The sequence below is a fragment of the Electrona antarctica genome (assembly GCF_951216825.1).
Source record: "Electrona antarctica genome assembly, chromosome: 18".
NCBI lineage: Eukaryota > Metazoa > Chordata > Actinopteri > Myctophiformes > Myctophidae > Electrona > Electrona antarctica.
In genome coordinates this window covers 9,922,799-9,948,854 of record NC_136799.1, presented here as the reverse complement: position 1 = coordinate 9,948,854, position 26,056 = coordinate 9,922,799, and the positions used below count along the sequence as shown (strand labels likewise).

General features: G+C 42.8%; 2 protein-coding genes across 2 annotated transcripts in view; one reads left to right on the top strand and one right to left on the bottom strand.

Moving 5' to 3' along the window:
- Window positions 1-5,036, bottom strand: part of rbks (ribokinase) — a 49,743-nt gene extending 44,707 nt beyond the window's left edge. Inside the window, 2 exon segments of the mRNA XM_079527410.1 lie at window positions 789-850; window positions 4,815-5,036. Of these exon segments, the coding sequence (XP_079383536.1) occupies window positions 789-847 (59 nt within the window). The 5' untranslated portion in view covers window positions 848-850; window positions 4,815-5,036.
- Window positions 5,037-5,156: 120 nt separating this feature from the next.
- The window catches only part of babam2 (BRISC and BRCA1 A complex member 2), a 118,841-nt gene continuing 97,941 nt past the window's right edge, over window positions 5,157-26,056 (top strand). Inside the window, exons 1-3 of the mRNA XM_079527409.1 lie at window positions 5,157-5,270; window positions 6,897-7,050; window positions 8,622-8,698. Of these exons, the coding sequence (XP_079383535.1) occupies window positions 6,914-7,050; window positions 8,622-8,698 (214 nt within the window). The 5' untranslated portion in view covers window positions 5,157-5,270; window positions 6,897-6,913. The remainder of the gene's footprint in view (window positions 5,271-6,896; window positions 7,051-8,621; window positions 8,699-26,056) is intronic.

The window sequence follows — 26,056 nt, the reverse complement described above, 5'->3', positions numbered from 1 at the left end:
CACACACACACACACACACACACACACACACACACACACACACACACACACACACACACACACACACACACACACACACACACACACACACACACACACACACACACACACACACACACACACACACACACACACACACACACACACACACACACAGCAGAGGAACCGTTTGTGGTTGATAACAATGCATGGACGTCACATTGCAGTACAGTCCAAAGCTAGAAGCAAATCGTGTTCAAACAACGATTGCTCATAATTCAGGTTAATAACACTATAAACCTTGAAGGACTGGTTCTAATGAGGTAATGAACAGTTGCCTAATAAGCCTTAATACTCTGGCTTCCTGTTGAGCCTACCTGAAGACTTCAGCTTCTTTCTGAAATTGTGAAATGTAGGTACAGTAGCCGTTTGGATGGAGCTGAATCCGGGGTCGGATTTACTTCAACTATCAATTACCTTCTTAGTGATTATCATATTGATTACGTTGTCGAATATTATTCAACAACGTAATCAATACGATTGATCACTAAGAAGGTAATCGAGAAGTGTGTTTTTCTTTTATCGCTTATTCGTTGATCAAACTAATCGACATTAGTCTAATTTACCACTTAACCACTATTTTATACCAAAATAGCTGATCTACAGGCTCACCAAAATAGCAAACTTACATGCTCACAACTAGTCACATGAGCTTGTAGATCTGCTGTATTTGAAAAATGGTTTATTTCCTTATAATAATCGATTAAATCGATTAGTTCGATTAACTGTTACACCCCTAGTTTACTCACCACACCAAGTCTGTCATACAGGACCCCACCACCATCACGTCGAAAGCCTCTTCGGTCATCACCTAACCAAAGACACACATTAGACCAGGAGTTATTTTTCAAACACTGCTGATATGAGACTTATCATCGCGCAGCAAGATGTTTCCACATTCAGGCCAAAATATGATAATATAAAACAGATTTTGGCAAATCAATCATACATTTTTAAATTGGCCTTGACTTTGGTCCCGGCCTTTTGGTTGAAACCTGTACTTCAAAAGACCAAGTGAGGCCCACATAAAATCCTTAGGAAAAGCTAAGTCTGTGAGGGCATTTCAGGGAAAATCTGTAAACTAGTTTCCAAGAAGCTTCCCGGACCCAAACACAAATGCACTGCCTTGATAATGATAACATTTAGCTCCCCCATTAGCATGAGATTGACGGAAACGAACGGCAAGGTAAAAATAGAGCATGCATGGCAAGCTTATTTGGACAGTTTCCAATCTAAACGGAGGTGATTATTGCAACGCTGCACCACGTGAACACAACGCAGCCCAGTAGAAGGCAGCTTTAATTAATTCAATCCTCTGCTTGTATCAGGGCTAATGCTAGAGTGCTAATCTCTTCAAATCTCTTCCTAGGCAGTAGAAGACTTGGAAAGCTTGGCCGCTGGCTGTAGGATGGCTCAATTCACTCTCTCCCACATCCCACATTATTGTCTTCTCTCACCAGGCGTGAACAGCTAGCCTGGATCCCTTTGAGTTCCCATTGCAGTAGATTAAAGTAAGACCCACCATGTCCAACCACTCAAAACAGCAGCAGCAGCCCCTCTACTTAGAATTCTCACTGCCTTCCTTGTAGAGTGTCAGGTAACAATGTCTAAGCCAACCAGGGCTGAAACTACAGTATATCAATTATTGTCTAATAGCAATTATTCTTTCCATTGTACATTTTTGACAATTGTGTGTGTGTGTTTATACATATATTTGCATGTTCTCCCCGTGTCCCCTAGGGTAGTAGGTACCCTCACAAAAAACAGGCAGTAATCCTGGTCTCTATACTGCCTCCCCCTGGCCAGCTGGGGCACCTGATGGAGGGGAAAGGAACAATCATCATAACACGCGCTACGTCCGGCCGGAGAAATTCCCCTCTGTCAGGTGAAAAGAAGCAGTTTGAACTTTGGACTGCTCCTGCATTGAAGCCAAGGAAGCATGAGGTCAGTTTCTGGCTCACCTTACTGAAATATGGTTTGACTAGAAGTCTTCCGGTTTATTCTACAGCAGAAGTTAGACAAAACATGTCTATAATAATCTCTGTGGCGTCTCTTATACGGTCAATCAATCTTGCTCATAGTGACTGAAGACGAAAATATGGAGGCTCGATGATGCTCAACGATATACTTGTTAGAGAGATTCTCTATTACCTTAGACTCTAAGGTAATAAGAGAGAACTCAAGTTTTAGATAAACGACTGTATATATAGGTAGCTTAGGAAGGGACATGCTGTCAAAAACGCTGTATTTCTCGGAAAGTCCCTGGCAAGCTAGATGGGCGCTTGCAGATGTTATTATTCTGTGCGAGTAGGTCTCAGCGGTGAATCTGTATTATAAGGTTAGCTTAAAGGTCCTACAACATGAATTTCAACTTTTCCCATGTTGATGCCCAGCTTTGTGTGTCTTTGTGATGATTTGATTGGTTGAGCTTTAAAATGCATGTTGTAGTTCCTTTAAAGGAGCATTCAGTGATTTGGGTGATTTGGAAAACCACCCAGTCCGCCCCGGTAACAAAATGTGCACATGCACGCTCTACAGTGAGGGGAAGTGCAACAGGCCAACAGCATGTGCACCAAGGCCCGCCCCCACTCGATCATGATTGGAGGAAGGCCCCTCTCATCCTGATTGGATGAAGGTTTTGCCACCCGCCACCAAAACTGAAACTAGGGTTTTTTGACCCCAGGGGCTCACTGGGGACAGGGAGGATTTCCTTATATGGTCAGCACACTCTATAGTAGGGAGGATTATCCAGAAAAAAAGAAAAAATAAGTGATATTTGAATTAAGTCAAATCACTGAATATACCTTTAACTCAGATATAATGTATACAGTATTAGATTCTTACGTATAATTATGCACTACTGCTCTTCTCAATTATATCATATTATTTTAAGCCTAGGCTTTTCTCTTCAGAGTGTGCCAGTTATAACTGGCGATGTGACGTTGCACTACTGCGGCGTCATGCTGTCATCCTGCCAAATTGGGTCCGGTGCCTTCATTCATACTGAGCCTTGTTTCTGTGGCAACAATACTGATTTCACAGAAAATTCACCTTTTCTTTTACATTTTTCATTATTTCCCCCCCTTGCTCTCCCTTCTTTTTCTATGCCCAGCTTTGTGTGTCTGTACCACGGAAATGACTTGATTGGCTGAGCACGGAATGTGATGTATGATGATGTATGACGATGAGAGAGCACCCCTCACTTCACACGAGTGTGATGTTTCTTTCCCTTTCTGGAAACAACAGAAACGACAGAGCTAGCACAAAGACACATCTCACCCAGTGTTTTACACCCGTAAAGCTGTGATTCTGATTCTGAAAACAAAACCACATTCTTTGGTTAGCGGTGTGGGTGTTTAACCCATTTTGACCTGAGATCAGATTTTTAAAATGTCTTCTACATCCTGACAGTTTTCTGAAAAAGCTGTTTCTATGTCAGTCGTCAGTCATTTTTCAAAAATAGCAGACCTACAAGCTCGTAGCGCGCCACTCGGTGGCGCGCTATGAGCTTGTATATCTGCTATTTTTCAATAGCTAAAGCATAACATAATGCTAACACCAAAAGGGGTTCCTGCCCAAAATGGGGTAAATCCTCATCTAAAAGCAAATCAAAATCTCTGTCTGTTTATTAAATGATAGAGGCTGAGCAATTATTATTATTTTTGAATACATAATAACTGTGTGTTATTAAGTGCGAGTGTGGGGTGAAAACAGCGTAACAGTAATGTTTCCAAACCATGTTTGGTTTGCGTTAGTAATTAAATTGGTGTTAAGGTCTAGTGTCCCACTTGTTGACACAGATAGGGAAGAGAAGAAATACGGGAAAGAAAATAGAGAAAATACAGGATGAAATAGAAATTGTAAGCAGCACATCAAAATAGGAAGATCTAACACTTTCTCTCTCCGCACGCACGCACGCACGCACGCACGCACGCACGCACGCACGCACGCACGCACGCACGCACGCACGCACGCACGCACGCACGCACGCACGCACGCACGCACGCACGCACGCACGCACGCACGCACGCACGCACGCACGCACGCACGCACGCACGCACGCACGCACACACACACACACACACACACACACACACACACACACACACACACACACACACACACACACACACACACACACACACACACACACACTGGTTTGATGATGATGTCACGCGCATACCGCATACCCTCTATATTGATATTGTGGGGAGTACTTTAACAAAAATATTGACACAATGAGATTTGATAAAGAATAATTCGTAATGCAATGCCTATATATGTGTGTGTAATAACTATAATAGAACAGTTATTATACAGGCACAATTTTGCTGCAACTTCCAGCAAAAGCATCAATTGTCTGAACTTGAACCTACCTGACTGTCTCTTCTTGGTTTTAAAGCCTGCCTTTCAAACCAAGAAGAGACAGACAGCACTTACAGCAAAAGCCAAAACCCTGAGTTTCATTACAATATATTGAAATATATCTTTTATCTAATTAAAATGGAATGGAATTCATTTTATTTATGAATACATACTATTTACGATTGGCTAACCACAGTGAATAGGTGATATATTTTGATCTATGAAACTGGAATTGCGCAGCACGTGCGTGCACTTCAGTTCAAAACAAAAAAGTTTGCTCGTTCTTACTAATTAACTCTCACTAGAAGAAGAAGAACACACACATAACAATACATATATATATGTATGACATGCTACGCTGCAGTGCAGAAATCACACGTTAAAATATGACATATTATAAAAAGGTGTACCTTCTAATCAGCTGTGGTCTTTCTTGCAGAGTACAGTAAGTGTCAAAGTTCAAAGCAGCAGCAGCAGCTCTCCACTCTCCAGTGTTGTTGTCACGCGTCACTTGGGTCACTTCACCTAACGAGTCCGACGATGACAGCTGGGTGGCCTTGTACTGTCCAGGCACATTATATGATCACACCAAAGCGAAATAAATATATATTTTTTAATATATCGAGGATATACATACATACCGTGCTGCAGTGGTGAAATATCACCAAGAACTGCGCCCTGTTGGTACAGCACAACATTTATTTTATTTCATTTATCAACAGGCATCACCAAAACCGCCTATATCCCTTCAGGTAGGACCCCAGAAGGACCCAGAAAACATGTACCCGGAAGTTTTGGAAGAATGAAGTAAACAGTGGAGCTTGTTGACGCTGGTATACATGTTGATGTTTTCGACCCTATAACAGGTAGAACGTCTTTAAATATCATACTTAAATGACAGTTCATAAAGTCGATATACTAATATAATAGAAAGAAACATGCATGCTACGTTATTATATAACACAGCGCCTCGATAACAGTGGGCTAACGTTCGTTAGCAAGCTCACGAACATTGACAGTGCCATGGACTTACACTATTTAAATGTATTATATATATATTTTTAAGTTGTATTACCTGCAAAACATCACTACCCCAACATTAGGATGTCATGACTTACAGCCACATGGTTCACAGTGACAGGACGCTTGTGACAGTTATGTTTCAGGGATAGTTTTGATTGATTGATTGAAATATGTATTAACAGTTTGCAGAATTACAGTACATTTCAAGCACAAACTCAATACAAAGGCTGTTAACTGTGAGTGGACGACCCAATTAAGCATTACACTTGTTTACAAGAGGGTCCACCATGTTCAATTCATCAAAACATTTAGAGACGTAAAATAGACACTTCTATATAGACAAAGAACAGAACAGGAATTCATCATAATGGAGGTAAAAAGGGAAAATAAACATATAGTTCAGGTTCAGGTTCAGGTTTATTTGTCATATGTATAAATACAAGTATAAATACAAATACAATGAAAATCATTTTGCTCAGAGCATTCTCAGTCTTACATACACAGGACATAGACAAACATCTATAGTGCAAAGAAAAATACAAAAACACAGACAAAGTGCAAGTGGGTGACAAAACAGTGCAATACAGTTAAAGGTCAGCTGTTCAGCAGCCTGACTGCCTGGGGGAAGAAACTGTTACTGAGACGGGTGGTGCGAGATTTGATGCTCTGGTATCGTTTTTTGGAAGGGAGTTGTTTGAACAGGGTATTTGCGGGATGGCTGGTGTCTTTGATGATGTTGTGGGCTTTTTTCATACAACGAGTGTTGTAGATGTTGTGGAGACTGTGTAGTTCTGTGTTACCGATGATTTTAGCTGCTGTTTTAACGGTCCTCTGCAACCTGTTGCGGTCCTGAGCGGTCGTGTTACCGTACCACACTGTGATACAGCCAGTTAAGACACTTTCAATTATACAGCGATAAAAGTTCACTAGTCCTTTTGTACTTAGGCCAAACTTTTTAAGGCGCCTCAGAAAGTACAGTCGCTGCTGTGCCTTCTTGAGGATGTACTCGGTGTTGAGTGACCATGTGAATGTGTCTGTGATGTGTATGCCCAGGAATTTAAAGTTATCAACTATGTCGACAGATGACCCTTTGATGGAAATGGGGGTGTGGATACCTTTGGACTTCCTGAAGTCTACAATGATTTCTTTGGTCATGGCTATGTGCTTCCAGTGTACTATCGTTGTCCCTATAGTGTGTGTGTGTGTGTGTGTGTGTGTGTGTGTGTGTGTGTGTGTGTGTGTGTGTGTGTGTGTGTGTGTGTGTGTGTGTGTGTGTGTGTGCGTGTGCGTGTGTGTGAGAGAGAGAGTGTGTGAGAGAGAGAGACTGTGTGTGTGTGAGACTGTGTGTGAGAGAGAGAGAGAGACTGTGTGTGTGTGAGACTGTGTGTATGAGAGAGAGAGGACTATGCTTGCCTTTAAACCCCAAATATTCTCATTCACTTACTTTGTTGTCTCTCCTGCCTCCACAGAATCTTGAGTGTGTAAAATGAACAACATATCCCCTGAGGTTGTGCTCCACCGTATTGCACCAGAGCTGCGGCCCCTCCTGTGCAGTGTGGTGCGGAACGGACGCGTGGGGCTCGACTCAACCAACTTCCTCCGTGTCACAGACCTAAAGACCGGGTGAGTTTTTCCTTTTCGTGCACCAGACAAGCTTGTATGATTTAATGAAGCATGCACTACATTGTATATTGTTACATCGGGGTGCGTATCTTTGGTACGACGTCCTAACAGTCCGACACTACTAACCTTACCCCAAACCTGGCCTGATCTAACCCTAACCACACGCGGAAGCTACGGGTCTTAACCGGCCACGCATGTGTGTTAACCGGCCACCTATGTTGGAGCCACGGGTGAGTCTTAACCGGCCACGTATGTCGGCCACGTAACTCGTGCCCCCTGTTCCGTTTTGATCATGGCACACAGTGGCACACTATTTATTGTAGTTGTACATACTTAATCAAAAGCAGAACGCAGAATGCTAAGCTGAAGGAAGATGCCTGGAACACACACGCCTGCATCAATGCTTCTTTCAAAACCTGTGGGTCCCTGCCCTGGCATCTGTCAGAAAACTACAAGTGGAGAATAGGGTCATACACACGATTTCCCCTTTCTCCTCTGTAAATGATATACTAGCTATTTGTTGATGACATGCATTAATATGCTAATAGTCTATGCTCTGTCTGTTGATTAATTGAAATTGAATACATAGGACCACAATGGAAACAAGTTCCCATGACCTTTTTGTGTTACTCTTTTAGTCCAAGTGTCTTAACACTTTGACTACAGAACCCGGGTTACTCGAGTTAATTAATTGTAGAACACTTCCCCTGCGCTTCGAGAGTTGCCCGAGTTATGTTTTCATTGTTTAATCCACATTTTTAATCAGTTTTAACTTAAGTCATACGGGCAATCCACCGGACATAATGGGATGTCTCTCCGGCGTGCAAAGGGATTTAACCCTTGAACTCCCGTTGACGGATTTGACGGAATTAATCAATAAATCTAGACCTCCCGTTGACGGAATTGACAGGCTGTCAATCGGGAGCCTAATCGGGACCTTAATGTAGCAAAATTTTGCATTTTTTGGCTAATTTGGCTAACGGCCGATGTAATGTTCCTAAAACCGGCCGAAATCCGCGCGTGCATGATCGCGCATGCATCACTGCGTGAAATGCGATGTTTTGGGCTTGATTAGAGCTTAATTTGACTTAGTTATGAAAAATACGATGATAGCTTAGCATTCCGGGCATCTGATGTTGTTGCACAGTAGCAAAGATACTACCGGATATTTTGATCCAAACCGGAAGTGGTCATCGTTCACTCGCTCCCTTTGGTCAGAATCGGCACAATGGTGACGTTACCGCCACAATCAGGACTGATTGTCCCAATACTATAGTATTGCCCCGTCAAAATGAGATATAGTGTGTAAATCGCGGATTTTTCTTTTGGCATTAAAATGATGAATTAAAAATATGAATATATGTCACAAAAGGGCTGCTATTGGGGGTGGCACCCCAAGGGATGTACCTCTGTTCTGTTTACATTTTTGACTAATAAAGTAATCAATCAATCAATCAAAAGAGCTATAGCATTCTAGTATAATATAGTATAATATAGAGCACTAAGTTGTGGAATAACGTTGGTGTTGGCAGTGCTGAATGAATATCATTACCTTTCATCTCTGTTCTCAGGTGCACATCTCTTACCCCTGGTCCATGCTGCGATCGCTTCAAGCTTCATATTCCCTATGCTGGAGAAACCCTGAAATGTAAGTTTAGCTTTCATGTGCAAACCTTTGATGCTTGAAATGCAGCCACACATTGGTATTTTCTCAGGTAAACACGGGTCATGTGCTCTGTCAGTGACCGTCACTAGCCCCATTTGGAACCTCACCCTCCGCTATTAGCTCAGAGAGGTTTCTATCCTGGCAGAGGTAGAGACCGTCCAAGTGCAGTATCGTATGCAAAAAGTAAAGGTGGTCCAGGACAACTTTATTTATTTATTTTCTGGGAAGTACATTTTTTAGGCCAGGGTGAAACAACCACTTAAATAGATTATTTAGTCAGCCTGTGCCATGTTTTCCCATTCAACCCGGAGGAACCCCCGCCACGCGGCAGGTGCCAGTGCTGATCCTGATTCGGCTACAAATGGGAAAACACAACATTTTGCAATTTAAGTGGTTGTTTCACCCTGGCCTAAAGTTTTTACTTTCTGGCAAAAAAATGTTTTTACATCTGTAGTTGTCTGGGACTACGTTTTCTTTTTGGATACGATATTGCGAAAAGGGTGATCTTCGCTGAACTTGGACGGTCTCTACCTCTGCCGGGATAGCTCCATGCGTAACCTCTTCTCGGAGCTAATAACGGAGGGTTACAAACATCGACTACCTTTTTTTTTCCCACAGACAAAATTAAAACTAAATAAAAACCAAGCAATGATGACAAAAACTATGATTAAATATATTGACAATTTCAACAAAGAAAATATTAAGGAGGGACTAGTGGAGAAGAGATCCAGTAGAACGAAGATAAGTCATTTTATGTTTGGATGTGTGGGTGTTACGATCTACAAGCTTGTACAATTTACAATTTACAATTTAGGCATTTAGCAGACCCTCTTAATCCAGAGCGATTTACATTAACACCATCGGGGCCCAGGGCGGAGATCACCGTCAAGTTCAAGTTCATGGTCAAGTGCCCCAGACGGAGATTGATAAACGGGACGGAGATTAATGATATCAAAACCGATCGCATCGCTCCACAGCCTAGGAGCGCTTGTTGCCCAATCATCGGTGTTGCACAACAGTGACACGTCATCGAAAATGTTCCCTGCCTGTTTAGCTGACGACAACGAACATCTTAAAACGTCCATAACTCACGATCTAAATCATCCCGTCTAATTATGAAAAAAGATCCTGTGTTAGACGGCGCTCTGCGGTCCAGTCGCTAGTCGCGATAGATTTATTCTTACCTCCCGTTGTTGTCGATCGACTCTAGAGTGGTGTGGCTATTGTTAGCTGCTACACAGACATTCACAACAACTTCCGGTGCGCCGGTAAAAGTGGTCCGGGCGCTATAAATGATGGGCACATTTTATTAATGGATTAAATGGGTCCGGGCCATCAAGGTGTTTTAAGCAAGAACAAAAAGCATGGCAATACATCACATACATGAAAAGTAGTTATGAAACATGCGTAAGCTAAGAACGTAACAGTGGAATATCTATATATATATATATTATATAGATATTCCACTGTTACGTTCTTAGCTTACGCATGTTTCATGATAACTACTTTTTATGTATGTGATGTATTGCCATGCTTTTTGTTCTTGCTTAATGTAAATCGCTCCGGATTAAGAGTTCACAATGCTCACACGTTGTGAGAAATGTGACCTTGTAAATAGACTATTTTCAAGTATAAATGAGGCATTACAACGCCATCAAGGCCTGCCAAAGTTTTTGTCGACTAAATCAGCTGTAGATTTAATTGACTAAAACGAAAACATTCAGATGACTAAAATCTGACTAAAACGAAATGGAATTATATTCAAAAGACCATGACTAAAACTAATTTGCTGTCAAAATGAAAACTGGTCAACAGTATTTGTCATTGTTTCTCTATGCTAAATCTTTTTTTTTAACCAACCAGTCACAAAGTAGCTGAGATATGCTGATGAAAACAGAATCCAGCTCAGCCTGAGAACAGTGTCTGTCCTTGTGTACTGTGTCCCCTCATTGAGTCATGAGGCCACTTGTTTCCCTAACTGGCTACTTCCCATTGGTAATGACACTAATGAAACTAGCTGGCTTATTGGAAGAATAAAAAAAACAACAACCAGGAAATATTCAGTTTTCTATCCACTGCAGTCATTGTACCCTGCATTGTACCATGTACTCTGCATCAGCCTACTTACACATACTATAGCTGTATAAAGCTTCCGTTTCTAATACTTTCACTCTACCATTTACAAAGTGAGAGTGAGGACTCTCCCTTTCACAAAAGGGAGAGTGAGGGAGAAGTGTCCTTGAGCAAGACACTGTCCGAACTCTTAAATTCTCCCCATAAGTACGTTGGTGCCTTACATGATTGCCTCTGCTGTCGGTGTGTGAATGGGTGAAGGGTGATCTACTCAGTAATGCACATTGTAACGTGCTTTGAATAAAGGCGCTATAGAAATGCAGGATATTCACAAAGCAGAGTGAAACAGATTATTTACCGAGTGGCACGCTACGAGCTTGTAGGTCGAAGAACGACTGACATAGAAACATAACTTTTTCAGAAAACTGTCAGGATGTAGAAGACATTTTTAGAATCTGATCTCAGGCCTAAATGGGTTAAAATAAATAAGTAGCTAGTTTAATCTGAATCACAACAATTACAGTCTACTGTTTACTTTTATTTGGATCCTGTTTGCTGATGATTAGAGCTCCATGTTTATACAGTGTATCTCAGGCACAGAATATGATTTGTTTAACTTTTGAGCACTACAGACTACACGTGATAAAAAAAAAACACGGTGTTGTTTTTGTGACTCAACCATTACTGGAATGGTGCCTTGTTTGTGATCGGAGTCCCACATTTAAGACTTGCTTCATGAGCATTTCTCCTGAACGTCTGAACGGCAAAGCCACAACATGTTAGGAAGTCATTATTATCTCGGTGGAGAATGATTTTAATTTGGTGTTTCTGGAATTATAGTGAATCATGAGACCAATTTGACACACACGCACACACACGCATACACGCACACACACACACACACACACACACACACACACACACACACACACACACACACACACACACACACACACACACACACACACACACACACACACACACACACGCCCTGTAGCAATATTGTATGTTTGCCATTTTTTGATTTCATCATAGCAGTACATAAAGCAGGTCATTGTAACCAACTGGTTGGGTGTATTTATCAGCTGACTTGAGTGGGCAAAGGTCTACAGAAACTTGGGCGTACGATCTGTCAAGGTGATGAATGATGTCCGAATGGATAAATTCAGTTGATGCGTATATGGGTCACACCAGGTCATTTACGTATGAAGAAAACAGAATCTAAACAGTGGGACCCTTTTATTTGTGTTCACTTTTTGAAGGGTGCTAGGCTAGTCCCTCCAACGCCTGGCTTTTGAAATTGTCATATGGCAGCCAAGTCTATGGACTGTTTGTTTACTTTGACCCATTAAGACCTGGAACGCACCTGTGTCGCCTAAGCTTTTAACCAAATTAAACATTATTTGAAACTTTGGCTGTTGAAAAATAGCTGATATACAAGCTCATAGCATGGCACCGAGTGCCGTGCTACGAGCTTGTAGATCTGCTATTTAAAAAAAAAAAATCTTGAGAATGTGACGCAAATCGAATGCATATATATTCTTTCACAGCAAATGTTTTTAACTAAAATCTTTGCTTCTGGGGGGGTCCCTTCCCTGGAACAAATCATTTTCAGATGGGGGTTGGCGGCCGAATACAGATACTTTTGAGGGCCCTGACATGAAAATGTTTGAGCACCACTGACAGTTTTTTTCAGAAAACTGTCAGGAAGAAGAAGACATTTGTAGAATCTGGTCTCAAGTCTTAAAGGGTTAAACAAACATTACCAAGCGCCCATCACTTCACACTTTTTTTATTGAACTTCCATTGGCATCGTCTACTACTGAATCAATGACAATATTTCAAAGATAGCTGAAGAAAGCCATATAGGAGAGCTGGATTGGAAAAAACAGGTTTTTTTCTGTGTTGAAATACTGATCACCAAGTCATTTGAACAGATGTCTATTCATGTCAGATTGAAGCAGCATACACGGAAATTGAAGCTTGTATGTGCAGGTGTAAAAACATTCAGTGAAGATAAAATATGTCTAAATAAAATGTTACTCTTACAGCTCATTTGGCATTTTTTCCCTTTTTAAAATGCACTTAGATCTTTCCACATAAGATGACATTAGTATGCTCACGAGTGTTTCGGCAACAATTACATGATTTGCACCACATCTTGTAGAAAGTAATTAGGCGCTGGCAGCTGTCATCTTCTGACATCTGCTGTTTGTCATTGTTTTTCCTTTTCTTCTACAAGGAACTGTGCCTTCCCTCGCATGGGAATAAACAAGACTTTGCACACCTATGCCAAACATCGTCATCTGGCATTTGTGGAGCAGTCAATCTTCATAACACATAAATTCTGACATCTCTAAGTGAAGTCTTGATGAAGTACACACATTCTTAGGATTGTGTCTTACACTAGTTTGAAATCTACCCTGATGATTGCCCAAGTCATAATAAGTGAAGCCATCAGTGGTTTCTCACTTGGCAGGGACCTTAACCCATGTTGGGCGGGAACCCCTTTTGGTGTTAGCATTATGTTATGCTTTAGCTATTGAAAAATAGCAGATCTACAAGCTCATAGCGCGCCACCGAGTGGCGCGCTACGAGCTTGTAGGTCTGCTATTTTTGAAAAATGACTGACGACTGACATAGAAACATAGCTTTTTCAGAAAACTCAGGATGTAGAAGACATTTTTAGAATCTGATCTCAGGTCAAAATGGGTTAACAATGTTGATGACTTGCCTTTGGTGTGTGAGGCTGTGAGCTCAAGACACTGGCGATGCAGAATGACTAACTTATCTATTCGGGCATTGTGCTATATCTGTCTTCTTCTCCTTCTCCTCCTTCTTTCGTTCCTCCTCCTCCAATCAGGAAATCTGCCTTCCCAATGCATGAAAATAAAACTGCACTCAGGTCCAGGCTTATCTGTCATACTTCCTGAACTGGCATTGTGTAGTGGCACTACAGCAGCCTAAAGTTTAACAACTTTGTTGTGTATATTCATTGTGTATATGAATCTTATCGATTAGCTTTTGTATAGCTTTGTGTGTTTCATGTCATGATGCTCTGACTCTCAACTGATGGTTCATTAAACACATCATAAAGGTGGCCTTACACTAGCCGATAATCGGGCATTTTTGACGCTCGGGGGGTGCCCGACCGCTCAAAGCGCGATCGGGATCGGCCCGATCAACATCAAGAATGTTTGATATTTGCTCTGCCCCGCTCCGATTATCCTGTAGTGTGTGGTGCTATCAGATTTCAGATTGAAAAAAATCGGCTAGTGTAAGGCCACCTTAAGGCCACCTTAAGAGCTTTGCGTTCTCTCTCCCCCCAGCCCTCAAGCAAGTAGACAGAAATGGTGTCATCTTAAAGTGAGCATTAGTGATGTGAAGATGGGATGGAAATCTGTGACATGGTCCTTTTACATTAACCTGACTCCGCCAGATGGGGCAGCAGAGAGTACACTGGGTTCCCCCCTCCTGCTCCCATCTGGGAACTCTCAGGCAGACTTGATGCCCGGCCACAAAACGGCCTGGCCAATCAGCAGCAGCTATCCCGCCTCTAGCTGCTGCTGATTGGCCAGGCCGTTTTGTGGCCGGGCATCAAGTCTGCCTGAGAGTTCCCAGATGGGAGCAGGAGGGGGGAACCCAGTGTACTCTCTGCTGCCCCATCTGGCGGAGTCAGGTTACTTTTACATGCCATCTCCATGGATTGGATTGTAGCTATTTCTGAGCTTTTATTGGGATTTTGACCACACCAAAGAAAGAATTCCCCGTCTCCATCTATTAGCTTTTACACAGTCTTGTTTCATTCAGTCATTCAAGAGTGTCCCGGGCGGGTTAATGAGCCCTTACCGGCCAGGTACTCCTCTCCTCTCCTCTCCTCTCCTCTCCTCTCCTCTCCCCTCCTCTCCCGGGCGGGTTAATGAGCCCTTACCGGCCAGGAACTCCAAAAACTAAAACCTTTCACTCATACAAACATAGAAACACGTACACCATGCCAGCCTGCTCACACTACTCTATGGTCCTCATTCACAAAGGAGAAATACACCAGAGTGTAACGGAAGCGTAACGGAAGCGTAAACAGATGCGGGAAATTCCGTCCGATCACGCAACGTTGTTTTGCCGTGCAATTCAAAGAGCGGTGTGTACCACAGGTACGCAGGTGTATGTTGTGAGGTACGCAGGTGAATGCGAGCGGGTGCCAAATGATCGGAAAATCAGCGGATAACTTCATTTGCATTGATCCACGCCCCATTTCACACCATAAAAGGCGTCAAGCATGACTCAGCAGACAGCAGTAAAAAAAACAAAAAAGAACTATAGGCCTTACAGCTCAAACGAAATAGAGGTCCTCCTGACGGAATGCAACAAAATAATGATATTTTCCAGTATAGTGGCTTCACAAATTAAAATAAAAATGATTGCTGGAAAGAAATTAGGCTATACTGCCGCGGTCAGTCAGTGCTGTGCAGATATATCATGAATATAGCCCTCTATTAATTTCATAATTCCACAGGACCACAAACAAGTTTTTGCACCATTGTATAAAGTATACCACTATAGGCCTACCATACAAACTGTACAAACTGACACTCAATCCATCAAAGGACAGGAAATTAAAAGAAAATGATCTGACCATGTCAAGCGCCGGAGCGACCACCACCACCTGCAGTCTCTTTTTTTACATCCATATACCATTACATTTGTGCGTGATTCTTTATATTGTCTATAGCCTACCATTAAACTATATAAATCATTTTCCCAAGCTTACAAAACGGTGAACGCTGCTCGAGTCTGCACCGCTACAGCAATGGCAAGCTGACTTACCGTATAAAATGCAGCTTGGCCATTTATTTATTTAAGTTCGGGACCAAGGCAGCAAGCTAGCCTATACTTGGCAATTATATTATAAAGCCTTTTCTTTTCTATTGAACAATTGCTCACTCACACCTTTGCAGAGGTAAAACATATATCCGATATTTTTATCAGAGCTGCATTGATTCATGCGGGGAATAGATTAATATCATCTCACTGTCATCTGTCTGAATGCCATGTGGAGAATGGATTTGTTCTGATCATGGACACGTAGGCATAGGCCTATAGCTATTTAAATTTTCAACCATATACGGCGGGTAGCCTCCTCTTTGTCAGATCTAAGTGCAGGTTAATTTCATGATGTCGTCATATTAAAATGATTCACGGGACATTTGGCACCAAACTTGATTGATCTCATGATGAGATCAATGTAGTAGCCTACAGCCTAGCTATAAGTTCCCCATATTATAATTCATTAAGGTGCACTGGCTTAAAACTATGACTGGCCGAATTGCACGCGCTGATGCAATAATGTGGACTTCTATATTTGTATAGGGCTAATTAGCCCTCGTGACTGCTGTCTGTCTGTCAGACCGGCATGTCTGTGAACCATAGAAATAATCTGTTCTGTCCGGGCCAGGCTCGCCGTTATATTCATTTTCCAATGTGAATTTCACCCAGATTGGACTGTCCACACACACACACCGACAGTGTGACTCAAAGGAGCTCCGTAACAAAACAATTTCAATAGGCCTACTGCAGGCATTACTACACTAAACAACGTTGGATTCGTACAGTGCAGAATGCAGATAAGTGTATGTTCTTATAATAATTGTGAGTTTGTTTTTTAACATGCAGCGCGAGTCCGCGAGAGCCGATCTACAAGCTCACAACGCGTTGCACTGCGAGTAGAAAGCTGTCAAGTGAGCAGCGCAATCGCGCATGCTAGAAATATCCTAATAAATAAATAAAAAGGTGTCGGGCTTGCAGGGGCAGTTTCTGTATGGGACTCTAGGCTAACCTGCCTCTAGAATGCTTGCATTTAGGCATACAAGTGATACTTGGCTTTTATATAAGCTATCATTTTTTTTATGTGCTGACCAATGTTGACACATGCCTACATATTTTATCTGAGGTTTGGGGACTTTTAATTGAGTCAGCATGAAGACTAAAGCCTTCTGAATAAATCTACGCAAGCAGTACACGACCCTCTGAGCTGGCGCAGCTTATAGCGGAGTTTCCGACCAAACAACGTCACCGTCAAGTTCACGTTCAAGTTCATGAATTCCCACGTAATGTGGGAATCCACGTAAATGCCTGTCCGCTCACGCTCCGCTCACGTTACGTAACGTTATGAGCGTAAACGCCGTTGTGAATGAGGACCTATGACTTCTCTGGGAACAGTTACTCCACATGACATTTATTTATTTTTCTTATCTCTCCTGCTCTGACTCTTATTATAAATCTTCTCATGTAAACTACAAAATGATGGAAACTAGCCACTTCTTTCACCTGTAATCGTGTGACTAAAGCTTCTGATGCCATTGGTGACAAAGGATGTGAGTTCTAGACCTTGGTGATGTAGAATAGAATGAACAACAATCTAATACATGATCTGGCATTGTGCTGTGTGTGACTTAGAAACCGGCCCACGCAGTGATATTGTCTGGCTGGCTACGCTTAAGTCATACTTTAAGTGCCACCCGGGCCAGAATTGTCAGTATTGTAACATGGTATTGATGACACAAATGTACATGCATATAGCCTATATGCTATCTTAGCTACGTGATGATGTAAAAATCACACCCGTGTGAAGTAAGGGGCGCTCTAATCTATTATTGACCTTATACCAACCTTGAAACATACCATAGTGTATAGTCACCAAGAATAGTGGTCCCTTATTCACCAAGGGTTTCCACCGACAGCCGATTTGCTCAGACACATATGACGTAAATCCTCCATTCATTGTCAATGGCATTTAATGTTTGTGTTAACCCATTTTGACCTGAGATCAGATTCTAAAAATGTCTTCTAAATCCTGACAGTTTTATGTCAGTCGTCGAAAAATAGCAGACCTATGGCGCACTACGAGCTTGTAGATCTGCTATTTTTCAATAGCTAAAGCATAACATAATGCACCAAAAGGGGTTCCCGCCCAAAATGGGTTAAGACAGAATCTACACTGTAGCTGTTTATATGAGGGGCTAGCGCCCCTCAACAACTGAACATTCTATTTGTCATTGATATGTTTGTTTGAATGTTTAACATTCACCCAGCGGTGGCGCTGGCAGCAGACCTATAGCAGGGGAACGAGGAACAGAATGCCATTGGCATGGCATGCAGCATTGCTTCTTCTGATGTTATTTTACTGGTTGATGTTCTTTCCTGTGATTTAGCCTGAGGAAGAGTGTTTGTTTAGTCAAGGATGCAAGGCCTTAAGGTTTTTTTTTTTCTCCTTCACTTTCCCCCACCCCATCCTCCCACTTTTTTTTGCCAGTGTCTGGACCTGCCTGCCGATCGCGTGCAAAGAGCATGGCACACACTGGCAGGGAACTGGGCTAAGCCCCCCCACTCACTCCACCCCACCTCACTACATCTGCGGTCGGTGCTGCTGCTGCACACTGATTGGTGCCCTTCGCTGTTATTCTCTTATTAGCTTGTTATTGACCAATTATTCAGTTCTCCAGTGCTCTGCCGTTGTTCGTCTGTACTGATTGCTTTGTAAGGTTAAAAAATGTGTACAAAGAAGAAAGAACCTGATGCCAAGGCCTCTCCGTTTCCTTACAGCTTCCCCCTGGGGTAGGGTTGAGCCTGTATACTGGACCCACATGTCTGACTGGCTTCCAGGCCCTTTGTAACAGATTTACAGCACATCCTCTCCTCTCCTCTCCTCTCCTCTCCTCTCCTCTCCTCTCCTCTCCTCTCCTCTCCTCTCCTCTCCTCTCCTCTCCTCTCCCCTCCCCTCTCCTCTCCTCTCCTCTCCTCTCCTCTCCTCTCCTCTCCTCTCCTCTCCTCTCCTCTCCTCTCCTCTCCCCTCCCCTCCCCTCTCTCCTCTCCTCTCCTCTCCTCTCCTCTCCTCTCCTCTCCTCTCCTCTCCTCTCCTCTCCTCTCCTCTCCTCTCCTCTCCTCTCCTCTCCCCTCCCCCCCTCCCCTCCTCCCCTCTCCCTCTCCCTCTCCCTCTCCTCTCCTCTCCTCTCCTCTCCTCTCCTCTCCTCTCCTCTCCTCTCCTCTCCTCTCCTCTCCTCTCCTCTCCTCTCCTCTCCTCTCCTCTCCTCTCCTCCCCTCCCTTGTCCTCTCCTCTCCTCTCCTCCCTTGTCCTCTCCTCTCCCCTCCCCTCCTCCTCCCCTCTCCTCTCCTCTCCTCTCCTCTCCTCGTTTGACACTTTCCCACTGGAAAAACACTGCCATATGTGTGTGTTTGTCTCCTCTTGCTCATGTGTCTCCGGCACAATCGCAGAAAAAGCAGAACAGAACAGCCTAGAATGGACAGAAATAGCATTGTGTAACATAATGCATAACATTTGAACACCGTGAACCAGCCTTTAATTTCTATAGCTGCACAGTCAGTGCACACCGTGTGATAGGATGTGTGTTGTGTTGTCTTGTCCTCGCCTGAGCCCATTTCATTTAACCCATTTTGACCTGACATCAGATTCTAAAAATGTCTTCTACATCCTGACAGTTTTCTGAAAAAGCTATGTTTCTATGTCGGTCGTTCTTCGGTTTTTGCGCGCTATGAGCTTGTAGATCTGCTATTTTTGAGTGGTGCAAACCACTCCAACAACCAGCTTTGTCTGTATCTATGTTTGTGTACCTGTGTACGTGTCCGTGCACAGGTGAGCATGGTTACCATGGTCACTGACATTACGTCAGACCACAGCTGATCAGGCTATATAAGACCTTGCACCACTCAGTTCACACGGGTGTGATTTTTCAATAGCTAAAGCATAACATAATGCTAACACCAAAAGGGGTTCCCGCCCAAAATGGCTTAACTATTGCATCAATGCTCACTCACACTGGCTATTACTGTTTGCCAGTTCCATTAAGCAGCTCCTCTGGTTTTGCCATGTAAAACAGTTCTATAGTCAGTCACCCTAAAAACCCACGGTTCCCAAAGTGCCCTGGGGGTCCTTGAGGGAGGGAGTTCCAGGGGGTCCCCACCTAAATGATAGTTAGGAACCAAATGGACCCTTATATGGGTCTGTAACTCAGAGAGTGTACAAACGAAATCAAACGGACACGTTACACACTCAGAGTTAAATTAACCCATTTAGGCCTGACCTCAAAATTTAAAAAGATTCTTCTAAATCTTCCAGTTTTTAAAATAGCAGACCTACAAGCTCGTAGCGCGCCACTCGGTGGCGCGCTATGAGCTTGTAGATCTGCTATTTTTCAATATCTAAATTATAACAATGTTTAAAACACCAAAAGGGGTTCCCGCCCAAAATGGGTTAACAATGATTTTGCGATACAAATTGGGGTCCCAGACTCCCAGAGATAAAAATGCCATTAAATGGGGGTCCGTAGACTAATACATGTCCAACTGGGGGTGCTTGAAATTGTAATGGTTGAGAATCACTGCTAGAGCCGTAATACAAATCTTCTCTTATGGGGGTCCCTGGCACATCTTTTCAAACGAGGGTCCGCAGGCTAATACATGTCGATTGTAGGGGTCCTTGACATGAAAAAAGTGTGGTAACCACTGCCCTAAACACCACTGCCCCCAGTTTGAGATGCATTACGTCACTGGACCACCATTTGATTTGACACAATATTTATCTCTAGGATACCAGTCCACAATCCTTGGTGTCAATTGAACTCTTGAGTGAATAAATGGAACCAAATGGAGCTGTAACCGTCCGTTCCATTCCAATTTGACACTCTTTTGAATTACACAGCCGCAAGGGTTCATGTGGTTCGTAACTGTCATTCCTTTAACCCATTTTGGGCGGGAACCCCTTTTGGTGTTTTAAGCATTATGTTATACTTTAGCTATTGAAAAATTGCAGATCTACAAGCTTGTAGATCCTGAAAACGTGTTGCAATATTCTGTGTTATAATATTCTTTCACAGTGAACGTTTTTAACTCAAATCTTTGCTTCTGTGGGGTCCCTGGAACAACATATTTTCAGATGGGGGTCGGCGGCCAATTACATATAATCTTGGGGGTCCTTGACATGAAAATGTTTGAGAAAGAACCACTGACATGGAAACATGGGTTTCGTTTTTCAGAGAACTGTCAGGATTTAGAAGACATTCTAAATGGGTAAACTGGGGAACCCTTGGGGGGGCCTGCTGGAACCCACACTGACAAATATCCCCTAGATCCCTGCAGAGCAAAGTACACACATCTCTTCTTTGGCTTCATATGTCATTGCCATCATGGAGCAACTATCGCATACAGTTAGGAGATGGAAATTAGGTGACCGTCACCTATTTATTAGTCATAGTGTCAAACTATAATCACTTTAATTTTATGCCAGTAGACGGGCTATGTTGTTTAAGAGTTCCATACTTCAGTGGTTTTCAGTGGTAACCAAATGGACCCTTATAGATCTTTAACTCTTGAGAGCGGGAAATGAAACCATATGACCCGTATGGGTCCATTTGGTTTCAAAAGTTACATTATTGTTAAACATCTGTATTACTTAATTTGCAAGAGGTCTACACAACTAGAGAATGTAGAAGAATTGTTATTTTGATCAATGTCTGCCTGCTATCTCTCCTATGGTACCAACATCAATACAGCAACAAAATATTCTACGTTTTGGCTCTGAGAGGCTTAAATCTCATCAAATGCTTGTCCGTGCAGGCCAAGAATAAATACTGGACCTTGATATGAATAGGGTTGAAAACCACTGCAATACTTGTTCAACAGAGGGTGCAAGATGCCTTTTCCTCCCACGAGATCTTGTCTAGCGCAGCAGGGCACCAATGTGAATTCTTTCCTCTCTCTCTGTGTGTTCTGTTGCAGGGGACATCATATTCAACTCTCTGTGTGTTCTGTTGCAGGGGACATCATATTCAACCCTCTCTCTCTGTGTGTTCTGTTGCAGGGGACATCATATTCAACTCTCTCTCTCTGTGTGTTCTGTTGCAGGGGACATCATATTCAACTCTCTCTCTCTGTGTGTTCTGTTGCAGGGGACATCATATTCAACTCTCTCTGTGTGTTCTGTTGCAGGGGACATCATATTCAACTCTCTGTGTGTTCTGTTGCAGGGGACATCATATTCAACCCTCTGTGTGTTCTGTTGCAGGGGACATCATATTCAACTCTCTGTGTGTTCTGTTGCAGGGGACATCATATTCAACACTCTGGGCCCTATTAAGCAAGTGGAATCTAATTACATATAATTTTACAGTTTTTAAGACGTGGGGGCGGGTGCAATGTCATATTACAATTATGGGCCAGGTAAGAAGCGCTTTCGACACCCCGTGGTGTGAGCAAAACGGCCTTGAATTAGTCATGGGAGTGTTTAAGGGAGTTTTGAGGCTTACCCAATGAACATGTCCGTACTATTCTCTTTACGACACCAGCTGATGATGCGCCCTTTTCGGCAAGTGGTATTACATTTCTGCAGACTGGCACCATAGACATGACATGACTTTGTCACATTTGGGTTAATTATTCATATTGCACTGCATGCTGTCACCTTTATGCCTCCAAAGAACAGATCCACAAGCTGTCACAGCCATGATGTGCATAGCTTGTAGGCCTATGTCTCTATTTTGTTAAGTAACTTGCAGTTTTCATTGGAAAGTCATTACAGCGGCGCAGCCATATGCTAGAGGGAGATATACGCACATCGTCACTTAATTTGTTTCTGTTCTAAGCATGAAAAACAGCTGTAAAAATCTTTATTCTAGTTCATTTGATTCATAAATGAATAACTAAGACTTTGAAATGGCACCTACCTATACCTTTCAGATCGGAATGGAACTGCGAGTAGATATGCAGCATTGGCTGGCAAATTGGCAATCCATGCGTAATGTTCCCAGAATCGTCTAACCCCCGAACATACAAGTTCGTTTGATATTGTTTAATTCGATAAAAATAGAACCATGTACCATACAGCGAATGAAAGCAAGATTCCTAAGGAATATGGGGATTTTTACATTTTAAAAAACGGTTGAGAAATGAGAGAACCATGAGTGTTTATAATATCAAATATTATAAGAATAATATGAAAGACAAACGGGCTGTGAAGAGCTCAGCTCACCATCCCGACAAGGAGGAAATATAGCCTATAGTGCATGCACGTATATGCACTGACTGTTGCACACACGCTCTTTATTTGTTTCTATTGAAAAACACCAGTAAAATAACGTTTATTTTATTTTATTTCATTCGAGTCACGACGAAGGAATGAGTTGAAATGCCATACGTGCGCCATGCGTATTGCTGCGGCCCCAATGTTATGGTCTTCGCTCGTAGCATATTATTGAAGAAGAATTGAGTCGGGTGTGATACAGCGTATGAAAGCAAACCTCCCAATGAGTATGGAGATGTTTTAATTTCTAAAAAAGGTTGAGAAATGAGCGATATATGACCCTTTATAATCTCAACGAGAAAGCCAGAAAACTCGCTGTTGCCATGTGTCATAGAAACAAGTAAATAGGTCTATAAACATACTCCCAAAAGAATCGCATATAACAGGGGTCTACAACCTATTTTAAATGAAGTGCCATGTTTTTATTTTCTAGATAGTGAGTCTGCCATATCAAGATTCCTTTTAATGACACCACATTAAAATTTCCAGCATATTTTGATTGTCCACAAATATAAAGTTCTTTTTACATATTTTCTTGCACATTGTTAGAATGATCATTATAAATATATATCCCCCTGCAGTCAGAGTTCATTGTTTTAATGAATGAATGTGATGCATTGTGAGCTGGTAGATCTGCTATTTTCAAAAGTAATCTTTGAAAAAAGTGACAATTGTGGAATATTTTTGAAAAATGTTATTGAAACATTTAAAAACACAAATCTGTCATGGGGGTCACTGGCTTAGTTGGGCAAATGCATTAATCTGGGGGTCCTTGACATGGGAATGTCGCTGTGTGAGGATCACTGGTTTAAACAACATTAGGAGAAAAGCCCAAATAAGCACTTTAGAAACAAGAAAAGCAACCACAACTACCAATATTTACAAGCATCTTTGCAGAAAAAGAAGCCGCTTATAATAAACAGACATGGCAACACTCCAGCAGCACTCCAGAGCCGCTCAAGTGTAAAATGAAACAGTGCTTTTTGCTTTTAAGACGTGGTCAGACCCAGGCGGAATCGGTATGCGCTGAGTGTTTTTAGGTCAAGGGGCTTAATAGCAAATTAGCGCAAAGCGAAAATAATTAACATATGGACACTCCCCCAATGCTAAATTATGCAGGAACGTGGTATTCCATATGAGTGAGCGCTCACCACGGCTTCCATAATACGAAAAGGCGCAGAGCGAGGGCGAAATCTGTATTACCGCATGGGTTTTTCGTCTTGCTTAATAGGGCTCTCTGTGTGTTCTGTTGCAGGGGACATCATATTCAACCCTCTGTGTGTTCTGTTGCAGGGGACATCATATTCAACTCTCTCTGTGTGTTCTGTTGCAGGGGACATCATATTCAACTCTCTGTGTGTTCTGTTGCAGGGGACATCATATTCAACCCTCTCTGTGTGTTCTGTTGCAGGGGACATCATATTCAACTCTCTGTGTGTTCTGTTGCAGGGGACATCATATTCAACTCTCTGTGTGTTCTGTTGCAGGGGACATCATATTCAACTCTCTGTGTGTTCTGTTGCAGGGGACATCATATTCAACACTCTCTCTCTGTGTGTTCTGTTGCAGGGGACATCATATTCAACCCTCTCTCTCTGTGTGTTCTGTTGCAGGGGACATCATATTCAACCCTCTCTCTCTGTGTGTTCTGTTGCAGGGGACATCATATTCAACCCTCTCTCTCTGTGTGTTCTGTTGCAGGGGACATCATATTTAACCCTCTCTCTCTGTGTGTTCTGTTGCAGGGGACATCATATTTAACCCTCTCTCTCTGTGTGTTCTGTTGCAGGGGACATCATATTTAACCCTCTCTGTCTGTGTGTTCTGTTGCAGGGGACATCATATTCAACTCTCTGTGTGTTCTGTTGCAGGGGACATCATATTCAACTCTGTGTGTTCTGTTGCAGGGGACATCATATTCAACCCTCTCTCTCTGTGTGTTCTGTTGCAGGGGACATCATATTCAACCCTCTCTGTCTGTGTGTTCTGTTGCAGGGGACATCATATTCAACCCTCTCTCTCTGTGTGTTCTGTTGCAGGGGACATCATATTCAACCCTCTCTCTCTGTGTGTTCTGTTGCAGGGGACATCATATTCAACCCTCTCTCTCTGTGTGTTCTGTTGCAGGGGACATCATATTCAACCCTCTCTCTCTGTGTGTTCTGTTGCAGGGGACATCATATTCAACTCTCTCTGTGTGTTCTGTTGCAGGGGACATCATATTCAACCCTCTCTCTGTGTGTTCTGTTGCAGGGGACATCATATTCAACCCTCTCTCTCTGTGTGTTCTGTTGCAGGGGACATCATATTCAACACGCTGTGTGTTCTGTTGCAGGGGACATCATATTCAACTCTCTCTGTGTGTTCTGTTGCAGGGGACATCATATTCAACTCTCTGTGTGTTCTGTTGCAGGGGACATCATATTCAACCCTCTCTCTCTGTGTGTTCTGTTGCAGGGGACATCATATTCAACCCTCTCTCTCTGTGTGTTCTGTTGCAGGGGACATCATATTCAACACGCTGTGTGTTCTGTTGCAGGGGACATCATATTCAACTCTCTCTGTGTGTTCTGTTGCAGGGGACATCATATTCAACCCTCTCTCTCTGTGTGTTCTGTTGCAGGGGACATCATATTCAACCCTCTCTCTCTGTGTGTTCTGTTGCAGGGGACATCATATTCAACCCTCTCTCTCTGTGTGTTCTGTTGCAGGGGACATCATATTCAACCCTCTCTGTCTGTGTGTTCTGTTGCAGGGGACATCATATTCAACCCTCTCTCTCTGTGTGTTCTGTTGCAGGGGACATCATATTCAACCCTCTCTCTCTGTGTGTTCTGTTGCAGGGGACATCATATTCAACACGCTGTGTGTTCTGTTGCAGGGGACATCATATTCAACTCTCTCTGTGTGTTCTGTTGCAGGGGACATCATATTCAACTCTCTCTGTGTGTTCTGTTGCAGGGGACATCATATTCAACTCTCTGTGTGTTCTGTTGCAGGGGACATCATATTCAACCCTCTCTGTGTGTTCTGTTGCAGGGGACATCATATTCAACTCTCTGTGTGTTCTGTTGCAGGGGACATCATATTCAACTCTCTCTGTGTGTTCTGTTGCAGGGGACATCATATTCAACTCTGTGTGTTCTGTTGCAGGGGACATCATATTCAACTCTCTGTGT